This window comes from Python bivittatus, unplaced genomic scaffold (genome assembly GCF_059951505.1).
Source record: "Python bivittatus isolate LINGU-HERP-01145 unplaced genomic scaffold, Pbiv_v1 ctg000070_np1212, whole genome shotgun sequence".
Taxonomy (NCBI): domain Eukaryota; kingdom Metazoa; phylum Chordata; class Lepidosauria; order Squamata; family Pythonidae; genus Python; species Python bivittatus.
The window spans coordinates 5,227,323-5,252,282 of NW_028277034.1; the positions used below are offsets into that span (position 1 = coordinate 5,227,323).

The 24,960-nt window shown below is 38.7% G+C and overlaps 1 protein-coding gene across 2 annotated transcripts in view; it reads right to left on the reverse strand.

Moving 5' to 3' along the window:
- FGL1 (fibrinogen like 1) overlaps nt 1-15,790 on the reverse strand; it is a 34,812-nt gene extending 19,022 nt beyond the window's left edge. Inside the window, exons 1-5 of one of the 2 annotated variants that reach the window (XM_007426896.3) lie at nt 15,713-15,790; nt 11,676-11,751; nt 3,762-3,954; nt 980-1,139; nt 67-164 (exon numbers count right to left, since the gene is read on the reverse strand). In XM_007426896.3, the coding sequence (XP_007426958.1) occupies nt 67-164; nt 980-1,139; nt 3,762-3,954; nt 11,676-11,741 (517 nt within the window). In that variant the 5' untranslated portion in view covers nt 11,742-11,751; nt 15,713-15,790. Of the gene's footprint in view, nt 1-66; nt 165-979; nt 1,140-3,761; nt 3,955-9,175; nt 9,198-11,675; nt 11,752-15,712 lie in introns of those variants that run through there. The other variant, XM_088131307.1, reaches the window with a different exon arrangement.
- Between the last annotated feature and the right edge of the window lie 9,170 nt (nt 15,791-24,960).

The following is a 24,960-nucleotide window of genomic DNA, read 5'->3' on the forward strand; positions in this document are numbered from 1 at the left end:
AAATCAGTCAATCTCTTATTATTAAGTTTTGGTTTTCCTAATGAAAATGTATTGTGCTTTTCTTACCCTGAGAAGTCAGATAGTGCAGATTTTTATTTCCAAGCCAGTATTCACCATTTGCTGAAGTAAAATCTCCAAAACCCTGTTCATATTCAGTCCAATTTCTGGAAAAAAAAAAAAAGCCTCTGATCTGCATGAATCACAAAAGATTATCAAATGGCTTTAAAACAGTTTGCACAGTTCTCTGACAATAACAAATTACAAAGATATATTTGTGATTTGTTTCCAGGCCAAAAAAAAAAAAAGTAAATTCAGTTCATTTTATAGATTTGCCTTCTAATATGTACAATGACTACTAACATTTGATTGCAAATTCAGGTCCTCCATCAATATCAATCAATAAACCTTATTACACTCTCAAAGCAGAATCATTATGTTGCTTCAGATTATAATAACAAGAAATATAAATCTTAAATAAAAATTAATTGAATCAGTGTGAAGTACAATAATAAAAGAGAAGACCACTGATTTCCATCTTCCTAAACGTTCTGCTTCTTCGTGTAACAGGGCCTTACTCAGTAAGCAACCAAACAGAATTTTGCTACTTATCGCATCATTTTAGATTCTTCATCTGCAAGTAAATAGCTTATCTAAGAATCATCCAAAGCATCTGGACATTTTGGGTATTTGAGGGAACCTCAGGCTCAGCCTTTTGTGTCCATACAACTCTCTCATGCATTCAGTTAAAAAACTATTCTGTCTTGATTCTATAATAAACTATGTCTTAACTAAGAACCGTAAGAAATTTTGCAATGAGATACATTAGTCTGAGTGTAAATTCTCCCAAAGGATACATTTTAACTTGCCCATAAGAATAGGAAATTCTAAATTATTTTTATTTCAAAGTACATAAAAACAAGACTGTGGGAAAGGCTGAGCTGAATCTAGAGATTTTAGGTTTTTTTACCCCAAAACTTACCTATCAAAATTTTGACTCCCATCTGACCGTCTCTGAAAGACTGTCCACCCACCTCCTTCTGACATATCACAGTAGGCAAAGAATCCATTGGGGCTCTTTAGTGGTTTCATCTTGTAAAATCCACTTTGTGTATGACCAGCATGATAGATCTCAGCACAATCTGAATCATGACAAACATCAGTAGATTTAGATAATACAGTTTAATTACATTCTCCTTCTTTCTATTTACATAGTGCTGGCCAAGCAACTTTTAATTCAATTAGGCAAATGCCACTCACGGATCATATATTATTTCTTGCCAAGTGTCCTGTTCTTTCTTTATGTGAGAGTATTTGCATCTGTACCCCTAGACTAGGAATAAGTCCTAGGGTATTTATTCAGAGATAAAAGAAGAAAACTGCATATGAAGTCACTAGGGTTAAATTCAGCTCCAAGGAGATGTTGCTTTAAGGGAAGGAAGCTTGGCTAGGTGGAAGGATCTAATCAACCTTGACTGATATCAAAAAGCTAAGCAGAGCTCAGTCTGGTTAGTACTTGGATGGGAGACTACCAGAAAATCTCTGGACAATAGGCTAGACAGAGAAGTCTATTATTACATAATAATAAACCTTGAAAAACCGAACAATGAAAGAAAACCATACAAGGGATATCTTTATTTAATTCTAGTCACTATTTATAAGTGTATATCATGTTTATTTGTACTTTTGTACGAATGTTTTTCTGGAAAAAATATTGCATATGGATGTTTAAAATGTTCTTAAAATGTTCTTAAATGTTCTTAAAATCACATATCATGCATGTATATATTTTTGTCCTCCCCAGCCCCAGCCCCAACCCCAACCCCCATTATCCCTGGATTATCTGTATTTTCAACATTGTAATTCTTAATTTTTTACTGAAAACTTCAAGACAAAAACCTTTATCAGCAATAAAAAAGCAACAAAACAAAATATAATATTTTGTCCTACTTTTAGGACTGCACCTCCCTGAGCCTGGAAAAAGTTACGCATTCCTGACATAAAGAATTACTAAGTTCTAAAATGGTATAGTTAGGCAATTGTTTGGCTTAATATTAGTCATAGTTAAACTTCAGAAGGTAATTATGACTAAATGTTATTGATTCTGCATGTGAGTAGCTTTACCATAAACATTGGAAGATGAATTACTGCTGGGAGAAATGAGAAACAAAATAGACATAAAATGTTGATCAGGGTTGGCCTTTTCTGTTAGGTACAGGCTGATCTGAGCTATCCCATCATGGTTTGACAGCAAAAGGACCATGAGGTAGAACTAAGGAAATACTTACCAGAGTTACAGTTCTAGCACAGAACAGCCGGAGAGCAATGATTTTAACAGAGCCTAGTAGCTTGATGTCTTCATTGAATGACTCAATGATAGAACACAAAGCTTATGTGAGTTGGCTGAAATGAGTTGCTACTGATTACTACTCAGACATAGAACTGCAGTTTGGGTTACCCAGTAATATTTACTAAAATGCTTAGCCAGCATTCATTAACTGTTTTGGATGCTCTTGCTCCATGTTACGTCTTGGCTGAATCATTTCTATGAAAGCTTCTGGAAAAATTCAAGATATATAATTCTACAGTTAAATAATTTAAAACAGTCCTGCAAATACACATCCTGCGAATACTTTTTCACAGTTATTACTAACTCCGTTTCTGTTTCAGGTCAATGATTGATGGCAAACATTTAAAAAATCTACTTCCCCCTTTATTTGCAGCTTCCCTAGTCAGACTTAATATTGATATTCTTTAGTTTCTCAAGATTGGACCATACTACATGGTTGCCAACAAAAAGTTTCAAACTTGAAATCTGAGTTTCAATGCATGCCAGAATTTAGCATGAAGGAAATTCTAATAACTATCTACTGGTTTACGGCACAACTTGAATCACATTTAATGAATTACATGAAATCACTCCCTAGTAAGTGCATTTAGAACTGCAAACTACTGTTCAGATTATTGCAATGTAATATAAGTAATTCTTTCTAACTGGAAGATTTCTGTTAAAAATAATGTAGTAAATCATTATACTAAACTCTATTTATGAAGAGTAAAAGTCCCATACAAAGGCCATTGAACAAGGAGAAGGGGTGGGGCTTAGAGATCTGCTTTCTCACGCACTATGCAGGATAAAATGCTTTGTGCTGGCAAATTAAATAAAATTCTCATTACTATTATGGGATAAAATCAAGCCCATAGCTGGGAGTAGCTAGGGAAATGTTCCCCCCCCCCATTTTCTTTACCCCCTATTTTTTCTGATTACATGGTATGGCCCAGAGCAGCTTAAACCCCAATTCTTTGTCTACTTTTGGGTTAGCTACATGTACAGTAATCATGTTTATACATTAGGGGTAAGGTTAAAGATATTATTTTTTCTTCTATTGTAATATGGCTGTAATAAATTTTGGTCATTATGCCAAACTGTTATGTTTAACTATAGCTGGTGCAGTGTCCAAGTTGACAAATAATGTCTGATGGAAAATCACATGAGAGACCATGATCTGAAATTTACTATGATATGGTTTGATGACTAAATGGACAGTGATGGCTACCATTCCATTCATTCATTCAATTACATTTACAAAGTATATTGTTGAAAAGTTGAAATGAGAGTAGGCAAACAATTCAAAACAGGTGGTTCTATATAATGTTTAGAAGTTGAAGGCATGGTATAGATTCTATACTTTGGTCATCCCATAGTTTTCTGAAATGGCTGGCTTGAGCCCACCTGGAGAGCAAAGATGAGATTCATTTCTAACCTTTGTATTCCATTTCTTCTCCCAGATTGATGATACTATTTTCACCTTCTTTATCTCTGCTCTGAATATCCCTCTCCATTAAGAGGTTCACAATTTTTGCCTGTTGTTGCTTCACGCTGTGTTCCAGAAGTCTCACCTGGGCCTGGAGTCTCAGCTGCTCTTGGAAACAGCTTCCTACAGTCCTCTGGAATGCCTTGAGGAAGGAAAGGAAAGACATGGGGCACATCAGTGAGTTGCTTAGTACTGCAGTGCCAGATCATCACCAGTTCCTACAAAATCCTATTACATTCAGCCACTGTTTGAAAATATGGAATGTGCTTTCTTAATAAATAGCTTAGCCCTTAAGATTTTGTTTATTAATCCCAGTTACTCAGGAAAACTGTATGGGACAGATTCCTTTTGTTCCTGAAAGGGTGCCTAAGCAAGAAATATAGAGCTCAAAGAAAATGTCGGGCTTCCAAGATATACAGAATAATGTGTTTTAGAAATCCCTCCCTTGACTCTGGTTTTTAAAAGTGACAAAATAATTTAGCAGCAAGTTGAGAAAGGGTTCATTTGATATCAAGTAAACCAATAAAAAAGCAGCGTGTACAACATTATCTTATTTTTGCTACTCTAAATAAATGTGTTGCTAAACGACATACATTCTCCAATATTCATGATTATTCTGTGCTGCTTTTCTCATGTTTAATTAATGCTGATTCATGATGTGTAGGTTTAAACCCTAGAGAGAGAGAAACTTTTGGCACCAAATAATGGGCATTTGAATAACTGGTGTATCACTATCATCAAAGTGGGTAATGCTGGGCATTACACAGGCATACTTGGAGGGCAATTGAGGAATGAGGTAGGGGGTAACCATTCTGTCTGTTCATATTAGAGTGCCTTATCACAGGAACCTGACCTGAACAATGCTTAATTAAGCAGGTTTTATGTAGAATAGAAAGGATATTTATTTACAGGAAATTCTTCATATGGATAGACCAATCCTAGGACCTAGTTAACTACATCCTACAAAGAGGAGGGTCAAAAAGCATGTGCTCTGTTCCTGTGTACCTGGGAAGAAAGGCAGAAGGAAGTGACATGAGATTAGCAATCTTCCTAGACAAAGCGCAGGAAGAGGAAGAGACAAACTGCCCTGCTATGTCCCCATTCCAGGGCCATCAGGAAATCATGCCACTTTAAATCCTGCCCAAATAGGGTGCCATTACCTGAAATAGGACTCTGCTGCATTGGCCTCCAGACAACTTTAACACATGACATTCTAAGGGCCATGACTGGTGATTCCTTCAGATGACACTCCAGCCCCCTCAACACTATCTACCATATGAAAAACCTCTTCTAACTGCTATGCACAACACTGTAGTTACTCCATGGACTGCAATGATTTCCCCCCCATGGTCATACTATTAACAGATAGAACCTTTAAAAAAAATCCTTATAAGGTGGCAGCAAAGAGTCAGTTTTCTATCTATCTTGGCCATCATCCAGTGGTCGTCTGAGTTCATACAGCTGAAATGCAGCTGCTGGAGCCATGTTGAACTGTAGTTTGAGAAAGTGGGCTTGCTGTAAGGATCACTGTGGGAGTTGCAAACTGCAGCCACTGTGAAGGGAATGCCATACCACACAAGCCACAGAAGCACACCAGTGACTCTTTTACATTAAAATTATGTTTTCAATTGCATGCATTCAGCCAGGGAGAGGCTAGTCAGTTCCAGGATTTTGCACTGTCTAGGTGAACCAATCTCCCTCAGAGTCAAATCAGCACTGGAGAAGAGGTGCTGAGTCTTGATACAGGATAGAAAAGCTGTCCTAAGTAGAAATGTAGGACCAACTGGGGCCAACACATTGCCACCTCCAACTACATCATCTCAAATCTTTTCTTCCATGTGCCATGGATGGCCTGGATGCAGGGTCTAGAGCCAGAACAAAAGGGAAAACATGTCTTACAGAATGGGGCACCATAGTTCACCTTTGATCTGCCTCAATTATGAACTGACAATGAGATACAGGTGCTAACCTTTGGAAACAGTTAGTGGTGTGTCCTTGAACCAGGGAAAAGGGGCTTTGTGGATATAGACCGGCAACAGAGTAAATTCTTAACTTTCTAACCTCCTTTCCCAATTATGGACAGTGAGTTATAAGTTGCTGAACAGTCAGCGCCATTGGATCCACATTGCCAACATTCCCAAGTTAGAGAGAGGGCCATCCTTCTCCTGGTAACCACCAGGAAACCTATCTTTTTTTTTTTTTTTTTAGTATCAGTTTTAAAAGGGGGAAACTAGCATACCACAAAGCAAACTAAAAGCCTCATGCATAATCTGTATTTCCAATAACCTCACCAGTTTGTCTTCTGCTAATTTGGGAACTGAAGTTATGGAAGCCATTTTGTGAACAAGCCTCAATGTTCTCTAAAAATTCCAAATATGCCCACAGGACCAAAAAGACCAGACTTCTGGCTTAAACTGTTACTTTTTCAGTTCCAATATTTGCAGGGGTAATATCTGGAGATTGGAAAAAATGACATATGCTAAAGGCGAGGGCTCCCCACCTTTGCTTTATGCAAGTATCTATTATATCATGTCCAAGATCACATTAGTTGGTTAATGTTCTCTTTCTACTAAGCGACAGCACCAGAAATTATTTTCTTGTAATTGTGCATTTGAATTTCATTAGTTTACAACATAAGCCTACCCATCTCTCAATTTAATTAATTTTGGCTCAACTTAAAAGTAGGAGATTACCACAGCCAGAAAACATATACACAAATCTAGGTCATAATTACATACTGTTACTTGCGGTAAAAGAGAAGCTTAATCTGGGGCTAGACTTTTTCCCTCCCTTTTTTCATTCCAAAAGGCATAATTCAGGGTTGTTGAACAACAGCAGGAAATGAACCAGATGAGAAGGCAGTGTTGGGTGGATAGGTAAGACTGGTAACAAGATGAAGAAAATTATTATTTTTAAACCCAATCCTTCTCATCTTTGGCATTCATTTCTAGGCTGCCTTAAATAAGCATTTGTTGCTCAAGGCATGTTGATTCTGGAGCAATCTGGAGTGCATGTTCACTGTTTAAATATTTGGATTGTGTTTTAGATTTTTGTTTTTCATTTAATTCCTGCCCTTGAGTGCAATCCAATCTATGGCAGTGGAAAACATGTGCTGGGATTAGGCAGCTAGTCAGAAGAGTATTCCAGAGGGAGAGGCACAATGCCAGTCCAAAGGAGCTTTGCTAATTTTCTAATAATCAGTATAGAAGGCAGCTTTCCTGTCGGCCGTGTTGGTGGGTCAGGATAAGGAATGAGACCTTTCTGTGATGGAGGAGAAAATGCACAGAGAGAGGAATGCCCTGTGGCGAGTATGTCACTCTTCCATCCCTTAATGTACTTTCACCATTAAGGAAAAAGATGGAAGCAACTTTGCGGAAACAGACAAGCATACAGCCCTTGTAAAATGAAGGTTAATTAGCCATAATGATGCTAATAAATGCTTATCTGGAAGCACCCCTAGTCTAATCAAACAAGCCTCACAGGAAATGGACTTTTTCCTTTTTAATAATATAGGTTAACGTTGACAGGGTGGGAACCCATGACCCTCAAGCCAGAAGGAACTATTATTAAACACCAAACAGATCTTTTCATTCAGCCACCTCTATTATATAAACAATCCTAGGCAGCTAAGAAAAAAATACACAAATAATAAAAACACCAAGTTAGAACTCCTAACACACCACCAGTGCCATAATAGTACCCTTGCAAAAAAATGAAAAAAAGCGCCCTCCCCCAAGTTTTTAAAAAGGGCTGGGCTCACCTCCCATCCTGACCTAATGCCTGAGAGAAGAGCCAGTCCTAATGGCCTTTAAGAAGGCAAGGAGCATAGGAGTGTATCTCAGGGGGAGGCTGTCCCATAGGGTAGGCACAGCTACAGAAAAGGCTCGCTTCCTAGGACCCATCAGACAACAACGTTTGATGGAGGGGACCTGAAACGAGCCTGCCTTGTCCAATCTTTTGTGTATATTTTCTTTCTTCAGCTCTGTAAAGCAACTTATCTATTGAACTGTGTCAAGGGCTTGAAGCTTCTGCTGTTTCTGGAGGGTTGGTGTTTACTACTTCTCTCTCCTTAGTCTCTCTCTCTCTCTCTCTCTCTCTCACACACACACACACACACACACATTAATCTGTTAGATACTCTAGGCCAGGGTTCCTCAACTTCAGCAACTTTAAGATGGGTGGACTTCAACTCCCAGAATTCCCCAGCCATGCTGGGGGATTGAGGAACCCTGCTCTGGGCGCTAGCTGATTATGTGGTCTTTCTCTTAAACTTTCCTCAGTAGGATTTTTAAAAACACACACTCTCTACTTTGACCATCCGTCCAACTGCAAAACAGCCAAGCAGGAAGAAACATTCTGATCTTTTTTCCTTAAATGTGGACTTCTTAACAGATTAAAAAGGATTTTTTTTTTTATTATTGGGATGCAACTGAGAATAGTGATGACAGATAATTGTTTCAATTGTGTGTAATTTCCACCTGGAACAAGAGGTGGAATGTCTAGTTTTGAGATCAGAGTCGCCATATCACATCTCTTCTCCCCACACGGTCTTGCCTCAGTCATTTTTTTCCCTTTCCCACTTATGATACAGGACATAAAATGGGCTGGTAAAAAAATGTCTGAAATAGACTCCATGGAAGTAAGTTGCTGGAGAGGAATGAGAAAGTACAATTTATTGTGTGCCTCTGTTACATCAGCCTCAGTTTCCCATTTGCCTTAAAATATATATATTCGGCAATAACAAGCATAAATAAAATCACATTTCTGAGTGCCGCACCCCACCCCTTCAGTTTTGCGATGACAAGAAAGAAAGAAGGAAAGAAAGAAAGAGAGAGAGAGAGAGAAAGAAAGAAAGAAAGAAAGAAAGAAAGAAAGAAAGAAAGAAAGAAAGAAAGAAAGAAAGAAAGAAAGAGTCATTTCCTTGTCCCCCAAAGAAAAAGAAAGTCTTATCATTGGTAGCATATCCGGAATGAAAGTTCTGCATTTCTATTCTTATGCATTAGGGCTTTTGCTATTGATATAAGAAAACCAAGTAAGGTTTTGGGACTTTTTCTGAACAATTTACCAAATCCCAAAGCCTCTAAGCATCAGGGAGGGAGTGGATCAAACAATCCATTTGAATAAATTGCATCAGAGATAATCATCAGCTTCTTTCCCGCCCCCTTGATGATCTTTGAACAAGTCACGTAAGGGCAACAGCAGATTTCTTGAGTTAAGAACTCCAAATTTGCTTCTTCAGGGAAAAGACATTTTCTGCACGTTTGCAAATACCACAACAGAAGTCAGCTGCAAATTCTATGCACCATTCCAAATTATTGCTATATAACTATAATTCACAAATAAGTGGAATTAAAGCCACTAACCTGGAACACTACAGAATTCTAAATTTTAAAGTGATTGAGGATTGTCTCTTAAAGCCCACTGAAATAAAATGCAAAACAAAAACATAATTATTTGGGGGGGATGCTATTTGGGTTTGGCTATATCACTAATTGGAAACAGACTGTATGTAACTGACTCTGCCTGCTTTACTGAGTACATTTAAAAAAAAAAATCTAAATTCAAAGCCAGGTATTAAACAGCTGTCAAATCCTTTGGTTTCCAGGCATATAACTGCATGCTTGTCCCAGTTGCTATGATTAATACATATACACCTACACGCTTTTATTTTATAATTTATATGGTAAGTTACAAGCTAACAATTATATCCAAGTAATATACTATCTTCTCTTTACAAAAAGTGTTACCGTCCTTTTCATTCTCTTTCTCTCTTTTACATGAACCCCAAGAATACAGTTACAAATGCTGATAATTTTGAATGGGAATATTCAGCACCTAGACAATTACAGACAAAAACAAAGATGTTCCTTTGTGTCTCACATCTTACATTTTAATTCTTTTTGAGGCTAATCCTATGTGTTTAATGACAGCCAAGATCAGTCATAGTAACATCCAGTTATACTATTCGAGGACAAAACAGTTCCTTCTGATGATTCCTTGATGTAAGCTTTTACTAACATAGTAAAAGAGCACCCCATCAGCAAGTCCTGAGAACATTGTAGCTGAGTAATTATTAGCAAAACTTAAGAGTTTTCTGCCTAATGAGATATGAAGAACTCACAAAAACAAACAAAAAGATTATAAAGCGCATGTAAAAAATGATTTTGTTGGTAGCTCCCTTTTTGACACTGGAATGCTCCAGTAAGTGACACCTTTGTATATTTCATTTATACTGATGCAACCTAGTGATTTGCAGGGAAGTTAGGAAAAATTAAAGTTGTATGCTAAATAGCTAATCTGCAGAACATAGGAGATAAGACTTTCTAAATCTGAGAGGTAGGTAAACCAACCTCCAGATTTTGAGAAGGGATAGGAAGAATTTCCTGTGAGATATGCTGATGACGGGTTATGGTTTAAGTAACTGCAAACCTAAAGGTCAGGCAACCTGGGGACAGGAAATGGAATGGAGCAAAGGAAGCTAGTTTGTGAAGGGACAGAGAGCTAGCTTAGAAACATATAACACTCCAACTTGGGTCTGGCAACAAAGAGAGAAATAGGGAGGCAAAATGAGAAAGGAAAGGAAGAATGTTTGGAACTAGCAGGGAGCATCTGCCCTCTGCTGGCAGGACTACCTATGAGTGAGAAGTGAAGGAAGGAAGGAAGGAAGGCACATGGCTTTGTGTCAGGAAGACCAGAATAACAAGTCAATGTGAAGTGAAGAGCTGGAAGTTCATCTCTGAGGAGAAGCAGTTTGAAAACCTGTTCCAAGAAGACAAAGATGCAAGTATGAGAGGGAGAGGAGAAAAGCAGATCAAAGTCCTCCAGCAGGCAACCAGCTACAGGATCCCTCAGCAGAGAGAGTGAGCACATTATGGAAAGATGGAGGAGTAAAGTCATAGAGTTACTGGACTGTTAATTCAATAGCTTAGTATGAAGTTCCTATTGTACCACAGTATATACTGCTCATGGGTCTACATGTTGTAATAATACATGTAAAAGCTGTCCAAAATCATGATTAGAGGTGGGATATTCTTTTTCTTATTTGATGACCTAGAAGAGTCACCCCACAAAGTTCCCTCACTGGTGAAGGGTTGGCAGCAGGCTTGATTAGAATAAATTCTGGAGAATCAGAAAGAGATCCTCCTTGGCAAATCTCTGGGGAATTCAGCTCTCAAACGCAGGACCAGCTCTAGTGCTATATATGGAGCTACTCAGATCAGACAAAAAGTTCTGAATACTGATATTTATGTAGACCAAACAACTCTATCCATGCAAAAGAGGTACATCAGTGGAGTGAGCAGCACTAAGATATAAAGAAAGACAAACAAACTTGAGAGAAAAAAATTGGGACTCCAAAACAATTCTGTGAGGACCGAGCATGCATGGTAGCTATAAAAGCCTGAGTATCTGTTGGAAAAATGAGGGAGGGAACCAACAGAGCATTTAAAAATATATAGCTGTTGGCACCATGAACAGGAGCTCAACCATATTTTTGTTGAGGTCTTATTTGTGAAAAAGATAATGAGGACTACTGGGGCAAAGCGTAAGGTTCCACTTTACCTCTTAGCATTTCACCAACCTTGCAAAAATATAACAAAGCTTTGAACTTGCCCACTCTTGGAGGCTCAAGGGGTGCTATCAAGTCAGATGCAGCCTACAAGTTCAGCTTTTGTCCCCTTCCCTACCAGATGCTTTTAAAAGTCAAATGCAGTTCGAAACACTTAGGAGAACCCTGTTCTATGCAGCTCATTTCTGAATCACTGCATCCCCTTTGTGAATGCTATTTGTGCATGGCTTTTTCACTTTGCTTCTCCCTTTTTAAAAAAAAAATACACAAACTTTCTTACAAAGAGTAAAACTTACCGAGTCAAGAGAGCATGTGACTGTTGTGTGTAGAAATAGTAAGTAAAAGAAACTCCACTCTTTCATTTTGATGAACCTGCAAACAAAAACAGCATTGTCTGTCAGCAGAAATGCAAGCGCCAGTTCTCAGCACTTGGCACTACGTTCGTAGAAGCCATTAGGGATTGGCTGTTTGTTTTCTCATCGCTCTGCGTTGTGTTGGTAGGGTGGAGATACGCAGTGACAGAAACCAGATTACTTCAAAGTTCCAGCCAATTTTAAGCAAAACAGGGGGAAAAAAGCATATCTTAAGACAAACTTAAGGCTAAAAATATTTCTCAACCAGGTGTCACCCAGGAAAAAGAAATCACTCTAATTTTTTTGTAATTAGTGCAGTACAGAAGGGATTAGGACCCACCTGTGCTAGATGAGATGCCATTGATGACTTCTTTATCAGCTGAACTACAATTTTTAATTGTACATTTATTAACTGATTTGGTCTTTAAGGCCTGAACTGTATGTCTTGTCATATACTGGGGAATAAACCACAGCTGGATGGGCTCCTACATTATGATTTACAAAATAGAAAGGCTGAACTCACACTACCTGCTGAGCCAAAATCCAATAAATTATGTGACATTTTTGTGATCCCAGTTTTCTTGAACCTGGATTGGTTTAATCTAGTTGTCCTTAAAATATAAGAATAAAATAATGACTGAAGTCCCACTGATTTCAATAGCTTAACAACGTATAGTATGACTAAACCTGCATCCGATGCATTGTACATAGTATCACCACATTTTTCTTCACAACAGAGAATTTAATTGTTTTGGATTTTCTTTAGGGTGGGAAATGGCATACAAATGAACATACCTTTTTTGTCATGGTGTCTGCCCTATGGAGCAGCTTCCCCCCTGAAATACAGACAGCCCCAACCTTGATGGCTTTCTAGAAGGCTGTAAAGACCTGGTTTTTCCCCAGCACTGGGGTTAGGGTGATAATGGAGCTGTGATGTGGGTAGGTGTGACATGTTGGCAGTTAGATTTTTATAGGGCTCTCAATCTGATTTTTCTTGGTTTTTCTTCTAATTGATCAAATTGTGTATTGTTTTATCTTTGTTCTCTGCCCATTGGCTAGAAGGGCAGCTATATACCTTTGTCCAGTCAATCTCAGAAAGTTAATATGGCCCTGATTTACAGTATCTACTTGAGGAAAAGATTATTGTGCATCTCCATGTATATTTTCTCAGATTCTAAAATGTTCTTTCAGCAACAATTCAGTAACATTTTCACTGTGGACAAATTAAAGGCATGTAGCTATTTGGGGAAGTTCAAATGTTCAAACTAAGGACATTAAAGCACACGTTTAAATTGTGCTAGCTAAATAATAATTTGCATTTTTATTTGTTTGCTAATGAGATTCATTCTTATAGGTGATAGCAAAACAATAAAACAAATGGTATGAAAGACTGTAATTAGCTAGATAGCAAAACAAACAACAGTCTTTAGTGCCTCATTACGTTGCCAAATTAATCTGAAAAACACAGCTACAGCTGGTCATGTATTAACTAGGGTTGGTGTTATTTTGCTACCTACTGATATTTGCAAACGAAAACAATATCAGTTGCAAGAAAAGCTACATAATCTTATATAATTTCAATACGTTCAGTGGGACTTATTGTATAGTACATATAGCCCCAAATAGTAGTCTTCGACTTTTTCCAACCCATGAGCACTTCCTTCCATTTAGGCACAATGGAACTGATTTTAACCATATTTATTTTGGTGATGCTGCTGCTATTATAATCCATGCCATGTCAGGTTGCAACTCAGAAGTAGGTATTAAAGTTGTCAAGTGTTCTAATGATCATTTCTGGCAGTTATTGAAAGCCACAGAAAACTGATATGGAAATTTCTCCACCGGTATACCTTTTAAGAAATGCATAGACTGGTTTTAATGGTGAGGAAGCAACAGCACCTATGAAAATGGAAGCATTTACATGGCAGTAGGAATATCTAACTATATCTAAGCAGTTCACGGCAATGATTCATGGTAAAATCAACAATATAAAATACAACAACAATAATAATAATACAAAAATAATAAGGGTAATATAATACAATAATATCCTCCGTCAACATTCACTCATGGCCCTGCTTTCTCTAAACAGTCTTACTTCTGGAGGCAAGATGTTCTACAGGAGGGGAGAATGCCTACTCGGAGGCCCCTGTTGTTGGACACCCCAATTTGTGGGAATTTGCAGCAGGCACTTTCTGTTTATATGCAATGGATAGGCAGATCCTACTAGGAACAAGTTTCTAAGCTGAAAACATCAGCAGCACCTTCAACTGCACTCAGAAACTAACTGGCAACCCATACAGCTCTTGTAGCAGTGGTGTCACATAACATGCTTGACTGGTAAACATAGAGTTGATGTTTCCAAGTGGTCTTTAAGAGAAGCTACACATAGAATGAATTGCAGGAATCCAGCTGAGAGGTGATAAGGGTGTGAATGACTATCTTCAGTGCCTCCCACTCCAGAAAAGGCTGCAAGTGGCACACCAGCCAAAATGGGGCAAAGATCCTGCTGGCCACAGCCCCCACTTGCTCCTAAGTTGTGGCCCTACTCTTTCAGGGGAAGCACAACCCCCAATGGTTAACGTTGATTTAGTCCTGGAATCAGTTGGCTTCTGGTTTAGCCACCAATCCATCTTGCTTGGCTTGTATCTGAAGCTCTTCCTCCCTGTTCAAGTGCTCAGTCAGGGCTCCTACCACATCTCCCATTTGGCTCGTGGTTGAGTTCTATAGCAGGTATCATGTGATGATACTTCACCCCAAATCAGTATATCACCCGTCAGCTTCATGAAGATGCTAAGTAAAATGGGAAAGGGGAATGAGCCTTGGGAACCCCCATATCTAGAAAAGTTATTACTAGACTCCTTCTGATTTAGGACTAAACTGCAGTTAAAATTGCACAAAAGGAATGCAATCAACATAAACATAATACAGTTACAGTTACCTTGAAAATACTATACAATACAGTATTCAACCTAAACCTACCAACCATCTAACTTTACTAATACGATTTAGACAAAAACAGCTTTACTGTCATTGTAGTCATCTGCTCAGTACCCCTTCCAACAATCAGCCTGCTACATTGAATAAATCAGTTTTCAAATCCTTCTTAAATGCATCAAAGAATGTGTAAAGCCAGAGAACGGGAGAAGAAAATTCCATAGTGTGATAGTAACAGCAACTACCATTTCTCTCTTTTTCTGATAAGTATTTTTCGTACAAAAACAAAAAATATATACAAAAATAGCCACATCAAAGTCCAAAACATGCTAAAGACTATATAAATGTGAATACAATTCTAACATTTACTGTTCTGAAAAAGGAAATAGCTATATTTCAATATGCTTATTTATCTCTTTACATTATTAGATATAATTTAATAGATATAGATGGAACAATTTAATTGCTATGCCCATTTTACAGTTGCTGCCATGATCATGCTTATATTATCATATTAACAGTATCATCTATAATCTTGCAGTATCTAATACCTATACATTTAAATATCCCAATCAAAAAGGATTGGGCAATTGGGCAAGACTGGGCAATTCCAACATATGTAGTGAAAACATATCTTAATCATGTTCCTGTCAGTTGTAGTAATAACAGGCAAGGACGTTGTGGGTAATTTTTCTTTTTGGTAACAGAACTGCCTCTTCTGATGAAGAAATCTGTCCTTCGAAGGCCACATAATAGATTAGTGCTCGCATAGTGGTGAAAAAAAAAAGCTTTTGCTATTGTTGTCTATGGAAACACATTCACATTCTTTGCAAGAAAGTCTCAAATGCTCAACCTCAAAGCCACGATGCAGTGTTATCAATGCTATCTTATGTGAATTTACTGGAGATTCCCCCTGAACTTACTTTTGTAAAAAGTTCAGTGAAACATACACTCTGTATGCACGTTTAGAATTGCAACCTTGCTTCCTTCCCCCATCTTCATCATAATACATCACTTTTACTCTCAGAACGTTCTTGTTTTACCTCTGAAAACTGGAGAAATCCTTGGAAAGTTAGTATCTTCAGAGCTGATGCAAGCTTTTCCCAGAATGAGACAGTTTTTGCCTTTATTTCTGAACTGTTTAAACTACAATGAGTCAGGAGGGAGGAATGTTTGGAGGAGCTCTCCTTGTCAGTTATAAAAGCAAGACTAATAGAATTAGCCTCAGCCATTTAAGAAAGGGAGGATATATACAAATCTACAAATGTAATGGAGTCTGTTGTTAGCAAGATACACCATGATGTGGTTTGGTTATACTTTAGTATGCTGTATGATTACAACCACAGTCGTCCTCAAGAGTGATGGAGGACACAGTTCTTATCAGTAGCCTAGACCTCAACTGCCGATCCAGTTTATTATAGTTTCTAAACGCTACTGTTAATGGTGTTTCAGTGTAAAAATATTATACTTCTAAGAAGGGTCTTCAAAGCTATAGTGCCAGATTCCCAACATTTTCCCCACCCCCTTCACCTTTGGCCTGGAGGGCTCCATTTGTGAACCATGGACAACAACTTGTAAACTTTCTCTCTTTGGGGATTAGTGATTATAGGGCAAATTTTAGTGATACTGAATGTGTATACCTATGAAAGATGCAAAGCAACGATCTGCTCATAAATAAGGAAGAAGTAGGGGAAAGGCTGCTTCTGGCTTTTCTCTTGCATTCCCTACAGGCTGAAACATTACAAAAGAATACAATTCCTAGGAACAAAAAGTTGCCCATTCCTACTGTATACACAGATGGATTTCTCTGTAAGTATTTATAGGATTGTGTTATTTATCCCTGAGAAACGTTCTCAGTAAAGAAGTAAACTATTTAAATATGATGATGCTTCTAAAAGTCGTTTCTCTCTTCCTATACAATAAGCATACCACCTGTGTTTTTTAGTTGCTTCCTAGCAAATAACACCATGTGCAAGAACTACTACAGATAAACAAACCTTTCCAATTTTTTTTGGCTATTTCCAGTAAAAGATCTTCTTCATCAGAATTATTTCTTACGTAATTTGTTTTTAAGACTGTGCTGGTCCTGCTTTAGTATTGTATTTGGCAGCATCTCAAGATTTGGTAAATTTTCTGTGTTTGCAAGATAATGTTACATATCTGCCCTTCAGAGTTCCATAGACTAGCACATTTTCTTGCTCATATTATATTATTCTGAAAAAATAAATAAGTAAAACTTTAAGGTGTTATTTTACTTATTTACTTTTTCGGAAGGCTTAGTTCTGGCCTGCAAAGTTTGAAATTGTCCTGAGCTGTCATGCAAAATGCAGAGGTCAACATTTGTACAAAATAGTTGCGCATGGTCTGTTGCAAATTAATTGACTTACGTTTTCCCCTAAGCCCCTAACTGTGGAATGTGAAGGACAAATTGAACTAGACTTGATTTTTTAAAATTGAACAGAGCTTAAAACTGTTCCAAGAAGACCATGTAAGACTGCAATCCATGCTCTGCTGGTAGTGGATCTTTGGCTATAGTGCCCCCCTTTGGGGGTTAAAACCCAACACACGTGGAGAGCATCAGACTGGAAAATGCTACTCTTATTCTTCTCCCTTTGTTTTTTAAAAACTCCATCTGGTTGAGGCTTCTTCTACTTATAGATATGTTTCCTTCTAATAAGCAACTGTAGAAATGAAAGCTATTAATAAACAATTGCAGCCTATTTTTTAGGATTCATTATTCCAAGCAACCTCATAGTTCTCTGAATCTACAGTCTCTGTAAATGTCCTGGAGCTCCTGTTGGCCTCTAATTAAATGTATTTCCTCCTCCTCCAGTCTTCATCATCAGCTTAGACATTCAGCAAAACAGCAAGCTTTTAGCAGAATCCATTGTAGTCCACATCATGACTGCTTCAGAATTAACACAATCCAGGTCATAAGAGGAATGGGTTGACATTTCACTTTAGAGGCCATGTAAAAATGAACAATCCTTCTATTACCGATCAGCATTACTGCAAACAATTTGTATTACAAATGCAAAAACGGTTAGAAGATTGTTCTTGGAAGTCAGTACTATCGTTGATATATTATAAATTCCTGAATTGTTGTTGTTGTTCAGTCGTTAAGTTGTGTCCGACTCTTCGTGACCCCATGAACCATATTGCGCCAGACCTTCCTGTCCTTCACTGCCTCCCTGAGTTTGCTCAGTTTCATGCTCATTGCTTCAGTGATGCTATCTAACCATCTCATCCTCTGCCATCCTCTTCTCCTTTTGCCTTCAATCTTTCCCAGCATCAGGGTCTTTTCCAAAGAGTCCTCTCTTCGCATTAGGTGACCAAAGTATCTGAGCTTGGGCTTAATTATCAATCCTTCCAATGAACAATCAGGGTTGATTTCCTTTAAGATTGACTGGTTTGACCTCCTAGCAGTCCAGGGGACTCTTCAGAGTCTTCTCCAGCACCACAGTTCAAAGGCATCAATTCTTCGGCGCTCAGCCTTCTTTATGGTCCAGCTCTCACAGCCATACATTACTACTGGAAAAACCATAGCTTTGACTATGCGGATCTCTGTCGGCAAGGTGACATCTCTGTTTTTTAATATGCTATCTAGGTTTGCCATAGCTTTCCTCCCAAGGAGCAAGCGTCTTTTAATTTCATGGCTGCAGTCTCTGTCTGCGGTGATCTTGGAGCCCAAATAAATGAAGTCTGTTACTGCTTCCATTTCTACCCCTTCTATTTGCCAGGAATTGATGGGTCCAGATGCCATGATCTTAGTTTTTTTAATGTTGAGTTTCAAGCCAGCTTTCGCACTCTCCTCTTTCACCCCCATCAAGAGGCTCTTTAGTTCTTCTTCACTTTCTGCCATTAGGGTGGTATCGTCTGCATATCTGAAGTTATTGATGATTCTCCCTGCAATCTTAATTCCAGCTTGGGATTCTTCCAGCCTGGCATTTCTCATGATGTACTCTGCATGTAGGTTAAATAAACAGGGTGACAGTATACAGCCTTGTCGTACTCCTTTCCCTATTTTGAACCAATCAGTTGTTCCGTGACCAGTTTTAACTGTTGCTTCTTGGCCCGCATACAGATTTCTTAGGAGACAGGTAAGATGGTCTGGTACCCCCATCTCTTTAAGAATTTGCCACAGTTTGTTGTGATCCACACAATCGAAGGCTTTTGCATAGTCAATGAAGCAGAAGTAGATGTTTTTCTGGAACTCTCATGCTTTCTCCATGATCCAGCGAATGTTGGCAATTTGTTCTCTAGTTCCTCTGCCTCTTCGAAACCCAGCTTGTACATCCGGTAGTTCTCGGTTCATGTACTGCTGAAGCCTAGCTTGTAGGATTTTGAGCATAACCTTGCTAGCATGTGAAATGAGTGCAATTGTGCGATAGTTTGAGCATTCTTTGGCATTGCCCTTCTTTGGAATTGGAACGTAAACTGACCTTTTCCAATCCCGTGGCCACTGTTGTGTTTTCCAAACTTGCTGGCATATTGAGTGCAGCACTTTAACAGCATCTTCTTTTAGTATTTTAAATAACTCAGCTGGAATACTGTCATCTCCACTAGCTTTGTTGTTAGCAATGCTTCCTAAGGCCCACTTGACTTCACTCTCTAGGATGTCTGGCTCAAGGTCAGTGACCACACCAGCATGGACATCAGGGACATTAAGATCTTTCTTGTATAGTTCTTCTGTGTATTCTTGCCACCTCTTCTTAATCTCTTCTGCTTCTGTTAAGTCCCTGCCTTTTTTGTCCTTTATCATGCCCATCTTTGCACGGAATGTTCCTTTGATATCTCCAATTTTCTTGTAGAGATCTCTAGTCTTCCCCATTCTATTGTTTTCCTCGATTTCTTTTCATTGTTCATTTAAGAAGCCCTTCTTATCTCTCCTTGCTGTTCTCTGGAAATCTGCATTCAATTGCTTATATCTTTCCCTTTCACCCTTGCTTTTCACATTCCTTCTTTCCACAGCTATTTGTAAAGCCTCATCTGACAGCCATTTTGCTTTCTTGCATTTCTTTTTCTTTGGGATGGTTTTAGTTGCTGCCTCCTGTACAATGTTACAGACCTCCATCCATAGTTCTTCAGGCGCTCTGTCTACCACATCTAATCCTCTAAATCTATTCATCACCTTCACTGTGTACTCACAAGGAATATGATCTAAGTTATACCTGAGTGGTCTAGTGGTTTTCCCTACATTTTTCAATTTAAGCCTAAATTTTGCAGTAAGAAGCTCATGATCTGAGCCACAGTCAGCTCCTGGTCTTGTTTTTGCTATCTGTATAGAGCTTCTCCATCTTTGGCTGCAAAGTATGTAATCAATCTGGTTTCGGTATTGACCATCTGGTGATGTCCATGTGTAGAGTCGTCTCTTGTGTTGTTGGAAAAGAGTGTTTGCTATGACTAGCTTGTTCTCTTGACAGAAGTCTATTAGCCTTTGCCCTGCTTCATTTTGTACTCCAAGGCCAAACTTGCCTGTTATTCCGATTACTCCTTGACTTCCTACTTTAGCATTCCAATCCCCTATGATGAAAAGGACATCTTTTTTTGGTGCTAGTTCTAGAAGGTGTTGTAGGTCTTCATAGAAGCGGTCAACCTCAGCTTCTTCGGCATCAGTGGTTGGGGCATAGACTTGGATTACTGTGATGTTGAATGGTTTGCCTTGGATACGCACTGAGATCATTCTGTTGTTTTTGAGGTTGTACCCCATTACTGTCTTTCCCAGTCTCTTATTGACTATGAGTGCAACTCCATTTCTCCTAAGGGTTTCTTGGCCACAGTAGTAGATATAATGGTCACCTGAATTAAATTCACCCATTCCCGTCCATTTCAGTTCGCTGATTCCCAAGATGTCGACGTTCAATCTTGTCATCTCATGTTTGACCACATCCAGCTTGCCTTGGTTCATAGATCTTACATTCCAGGTACCTATACAATATTGTTCTTTATAGCATTGGACCTTCTTTTCGCTTCCAGATACATCCATAGCTGAACGTCCTTTCGGCTTTGGCCCAGGCGCTTCACTCTTTCTGGAGCTACTTGGAATTGCCCTCTGCTCTTCCCCAGTAGCATATTGGACACCTTCCGACCTGAGGGGCTCATCTTCCAGCGTCATATCTTTTAGCCTTTTAACATTGTCCGTGGGGTTTTCTTGGCAAGGATACTGGAGTGGGTTGCCATTTCCTTCTCCAGTGGACCACATTTTGTCAGAACTCTCTGCCATGACCTGTCCATCTTGGGTGGCCCTGCATGGTATAGCTCATGGCTTCACTGAGTTATGCAAGCCCCTTCACCATGACAAGGCAGTGATCCATGAAGGGGAAATTCCTGAATACAATGAATTAAATTAATGTATATTAAACACATTAATTACATTCAGTTAGATTAAATCCATAAAGTTTAAGGGGAAAAATAGTCCAGTGGCAGAAGATTTTCAAAATGGAGAAGAATGATTGCTATCAGATGCAATTTTTAATTTTTCAGTTGTTGAAGCATATTGTCCCTGCAAGCTTTTGTTTATGGAATGGAATCCCAGAATCTGACACTTACTGATCTTTTCCTATGAATGCTTAACTGGATTGGACGTACAGTAATCACACACTTGTATGTGAGAAAGTATTTTGGCTGAAATGAGATGATATTTCCAGGATCCTTCTGCCTGACTTTGCAAACGTGACAGGGACCAACTTCAGTTTTCCACTTTACATTATCCTGTCAAACCGAAAAGAACTATTCCTTCCCCTAATCCTGCCCCATCCTTTCCTTGTTGAAAAGAAATAATTGCTCAGGCTTAACAAAGGCAGAATGAAATTAACTACAGGCCTTGAAGATGCAGCTCCCTGGGATTAACTAAGGCATGCCTAATAAGGAAATTATACAAATTGCCTGATAGGGCCTAGTCCCATCAAATGTCCCATGGCTATTTACAGTGCCCTGCCACCTCTAAAAAGTGCAGTGTTTCTTGGCAATAAAACAGCTCACCTTATACAAACTTATCCAGTTTTCCATACAGTATATGGCAAGATCCTGACGTCAGATCAGAACCCTAGAATTTCCACCCCACAATTCAAAATCCTTATAAAAGATTTCCCTTTCTATTATTCTCTGTTCCTCTTCCTTTGTAAGCTGGAAGTGTGATCTTCCTCCTCAAAGGTGTACTCCATCTTCTGCATCCACGACAAAAGCAATATACAAATCTTTATTAGGACACATTCTGTGAGTGTAATTGTACAAAAGCTTAAATGTTATCCTTTTCCCGTCATCAAAAGTTGTTTGCAATCCCACATATGCTTTCTTTGATTCTCTTAAATGTCTTTTATTAGAAAGAATCTTACCAAGTTTGTTTCCCAGCCAGGAATAAAATACGCAGGCAATTGCTTGAATTAGAGGTGAGATTTACAGTATTTCCGAGAGCAAATGTACAGACTCATCTGTTGAGGTGGCCGCAGCGAGCCTTCCCCTTTAAGCCCTTTATATAGAGCAGGGTTCCTCAACCTTGGCAACTTTAAGACGGGTGGACTTCAACTCCCAGAATTCCCCAGCCAGCAAGGGTGGGGAATTCTGGGAGTTGAAGTCCACCCGTCTTAAAGTTGCCAAGGTTGAGGAACCCTGATATAGAGAATGCCTTGCTATTGTTCCTTGAAAGCATGCAAAAATGCACCCTTCAGAATTCTGAGAAAATGCACTTAGCCGGCGTTCGGAGAAGAAGCCCTATGCAATTAAGGCACCCTGCTAAATTGTGGTTTTCCACTTGCTTAGAATTTGTTGATTGAAATGGTAATCTCCTTGGGGAAAAGATCCCTCCTTATAAGATCAAAGAGATCTCCTGTTAAGTCTCAGCTAGGAAAGAATGTTATTAGCTTGGCGTCTCTTGCTGCATTTTAATCTATGTATTTGGCCCATTCTAATTGTAGTTTGTCACTTTTGCTTCCGGCAGGAAGACTGCATGGCGGGGAGGAGGATTTCCTTCTTACACTTTAATAAAATTTATTCTAAAAGAGGGCATTTTCAAGATGATTAAAAGTTTAATTTGCAAGACCCCACACTATCACCTATGAAATATGATTTGAAAACCCTAATTTACCATTAATCTGGAAGGGGAAAAATAACAAAAATCTCAAAGCCAACAAATGAATAGAACAAGAGGAAGAACCAGATGTATATTTAATTTATTTTTCCAAACTCCATCTCCAATAAAAAGCTTGCAGTGGCCCATTCTGAGGTCAGAACTCCTGCATGTGGGGTGGGAAAAGGCTCCTTATTCATTCAGCCCCCATGTTTTCCAACTGAAATCTCCCATGTACCTGTAAGATATGAAAACAGAAGAGTAAACCTACCACACGCTGCATCATTTTTGGGAAGACTACCGGCTGCTTAACCATAAACTAATCAGTAGTCCAGGTTTGAACACTAAAACTAAAGGAAGCTAATCTTAAATTCTGGTTAAGGATTGTGCATAATAACAATCTGATCTTGGTCTGGTTGCACATAATATGAATTTAAATTAAGGGACTGCCTCTCCTCAGTTGTTTCTATGGACTCCTCCTATCTGGTCCATGGGGGGGCGTCATGCTCTGGGTCCTGTCGGCTAAGGAATGTTGGCTTGCAGGGCCCACAAGGCAAGTCTTTTTGCTGTAGCAGCCACCCTATGGAATATTCTCCCTCCAGAGATTAAGTTGGCCCTGACCCTGTTGGCCTTTGGTAAGGCCCTAAAGACCTGGTTTTGTACCTGGGCTTGGGGCCCCAAGTGCCTTCATTTGATTTTTAGATATTGTTCGCCACTCAGAGTCATTTGCTGAGATGGGTGGCTATATAAATCAACTAAATAAATAAATATGTACAGTAGGCTCAGTCAAAATATGCATTAGTGTACTGGGTGATCCTGATGTGTTTCAGTGTTCCAAGAAACTATTTAATATTCAGCTCAGAATATTGAGAATTATTAGATATTAAGCTGATAACTTTAGGAACCTAAGCATGCATTCATCTGACTTTAGCTATAAAGAGAAGAGGCAATTATTATTGTTTTTTATTCTTCCCCGCCTGATTTTATTTTTCAAGAAAAAAAAAATTAAATGGGAAGGTATGCAAAATAGCAAACCCAACACTATTTTCAATAACGTTTCTGTTCTTGACTATAGCCCAGGGACATTCTAAGAAAATAAAAAATAGAGGATTGCACCCCAGTGTGTACTTACTCTGATAAACAAACAAACAAGCAAGCTATGAAGCATCTTAGGATGCTGATGTTGGTAGTGGAGAACAATCTCACCAATTTCCCCAGTGAGAAATGGCTATTTTGTGACTAGACAAGCTCATTCCCAACCATCATGTATAAGCATTTTGTGACAGCTTCCATAATATGTTCTTATAATTCCATATGAGCTTACTGGCTGTAAAAGTTGGAAGCCTCTGACCTATGTGAACAAATTAACTGGAACTTTTCTTTTGATATAAATTGAATAATCTCTTTTCTTCTCATAATGATAACAGCAGCTAAATCACATAGGCATTTGTATGTAATTATACATATCAACCTAAATTAAGCTCATTAGTTACTTTAGAGGAGCTATACTTTCTTAGTCCACTTATGATGTATCTTACTGCATCATTCTATTCTTCCTGCATCATCATATTCTTACTGAACATTTCCAGCTTTTAGTAAATGCATATTGATTCTTGTACCAGACAAACATTTAATGTATTTTTCTTACATATGTCTGCCATCTGCTGGAGAGATCAATTTTACACACTGGTGCAAAGCGATTAGAAAGAAAGGTATTACAGTACTACAAGCCTCTCAGCTGGCAACAACTGTTCGCTAACCCAGACTCTGCGTGCCTTGAATCCAGACTTCAAATCCCATGACTTTGGCTTTAAACCTGAGACCGGCTGACAAACTTTCTGTGATGCTTTGTTCCTTGGACTTCACTTTGACTACTCTTGCACCCGTTGCCTTGGTCTTGGAACTCTAGTAAGACATGCCAAGAGTAAAGCTTAGAACCAGCTCTTCGTGTGTTTCTGTGTGTTTGGTCTGGGACAGAATAGTTTGCTTTCTCTGTTTCTTGGTGTTTGTCAGTCTGTTTTTACATTCATCTTAACAACTCTTTTGATTTCATTTCACATTTCTCTGTTTTCCTGTCAGTGAGATTTAAGACTTCAAAGCGATTCCTGATTTCTCTTGAAAATGTGGGTGTATGCTGAAGATCATAAGGTGGATTGGGCATGACAGTAAAATCTGTCAAGCTCTGCATCTATTGTATCAATGGCTGGAGCATAAATCTGGACAACT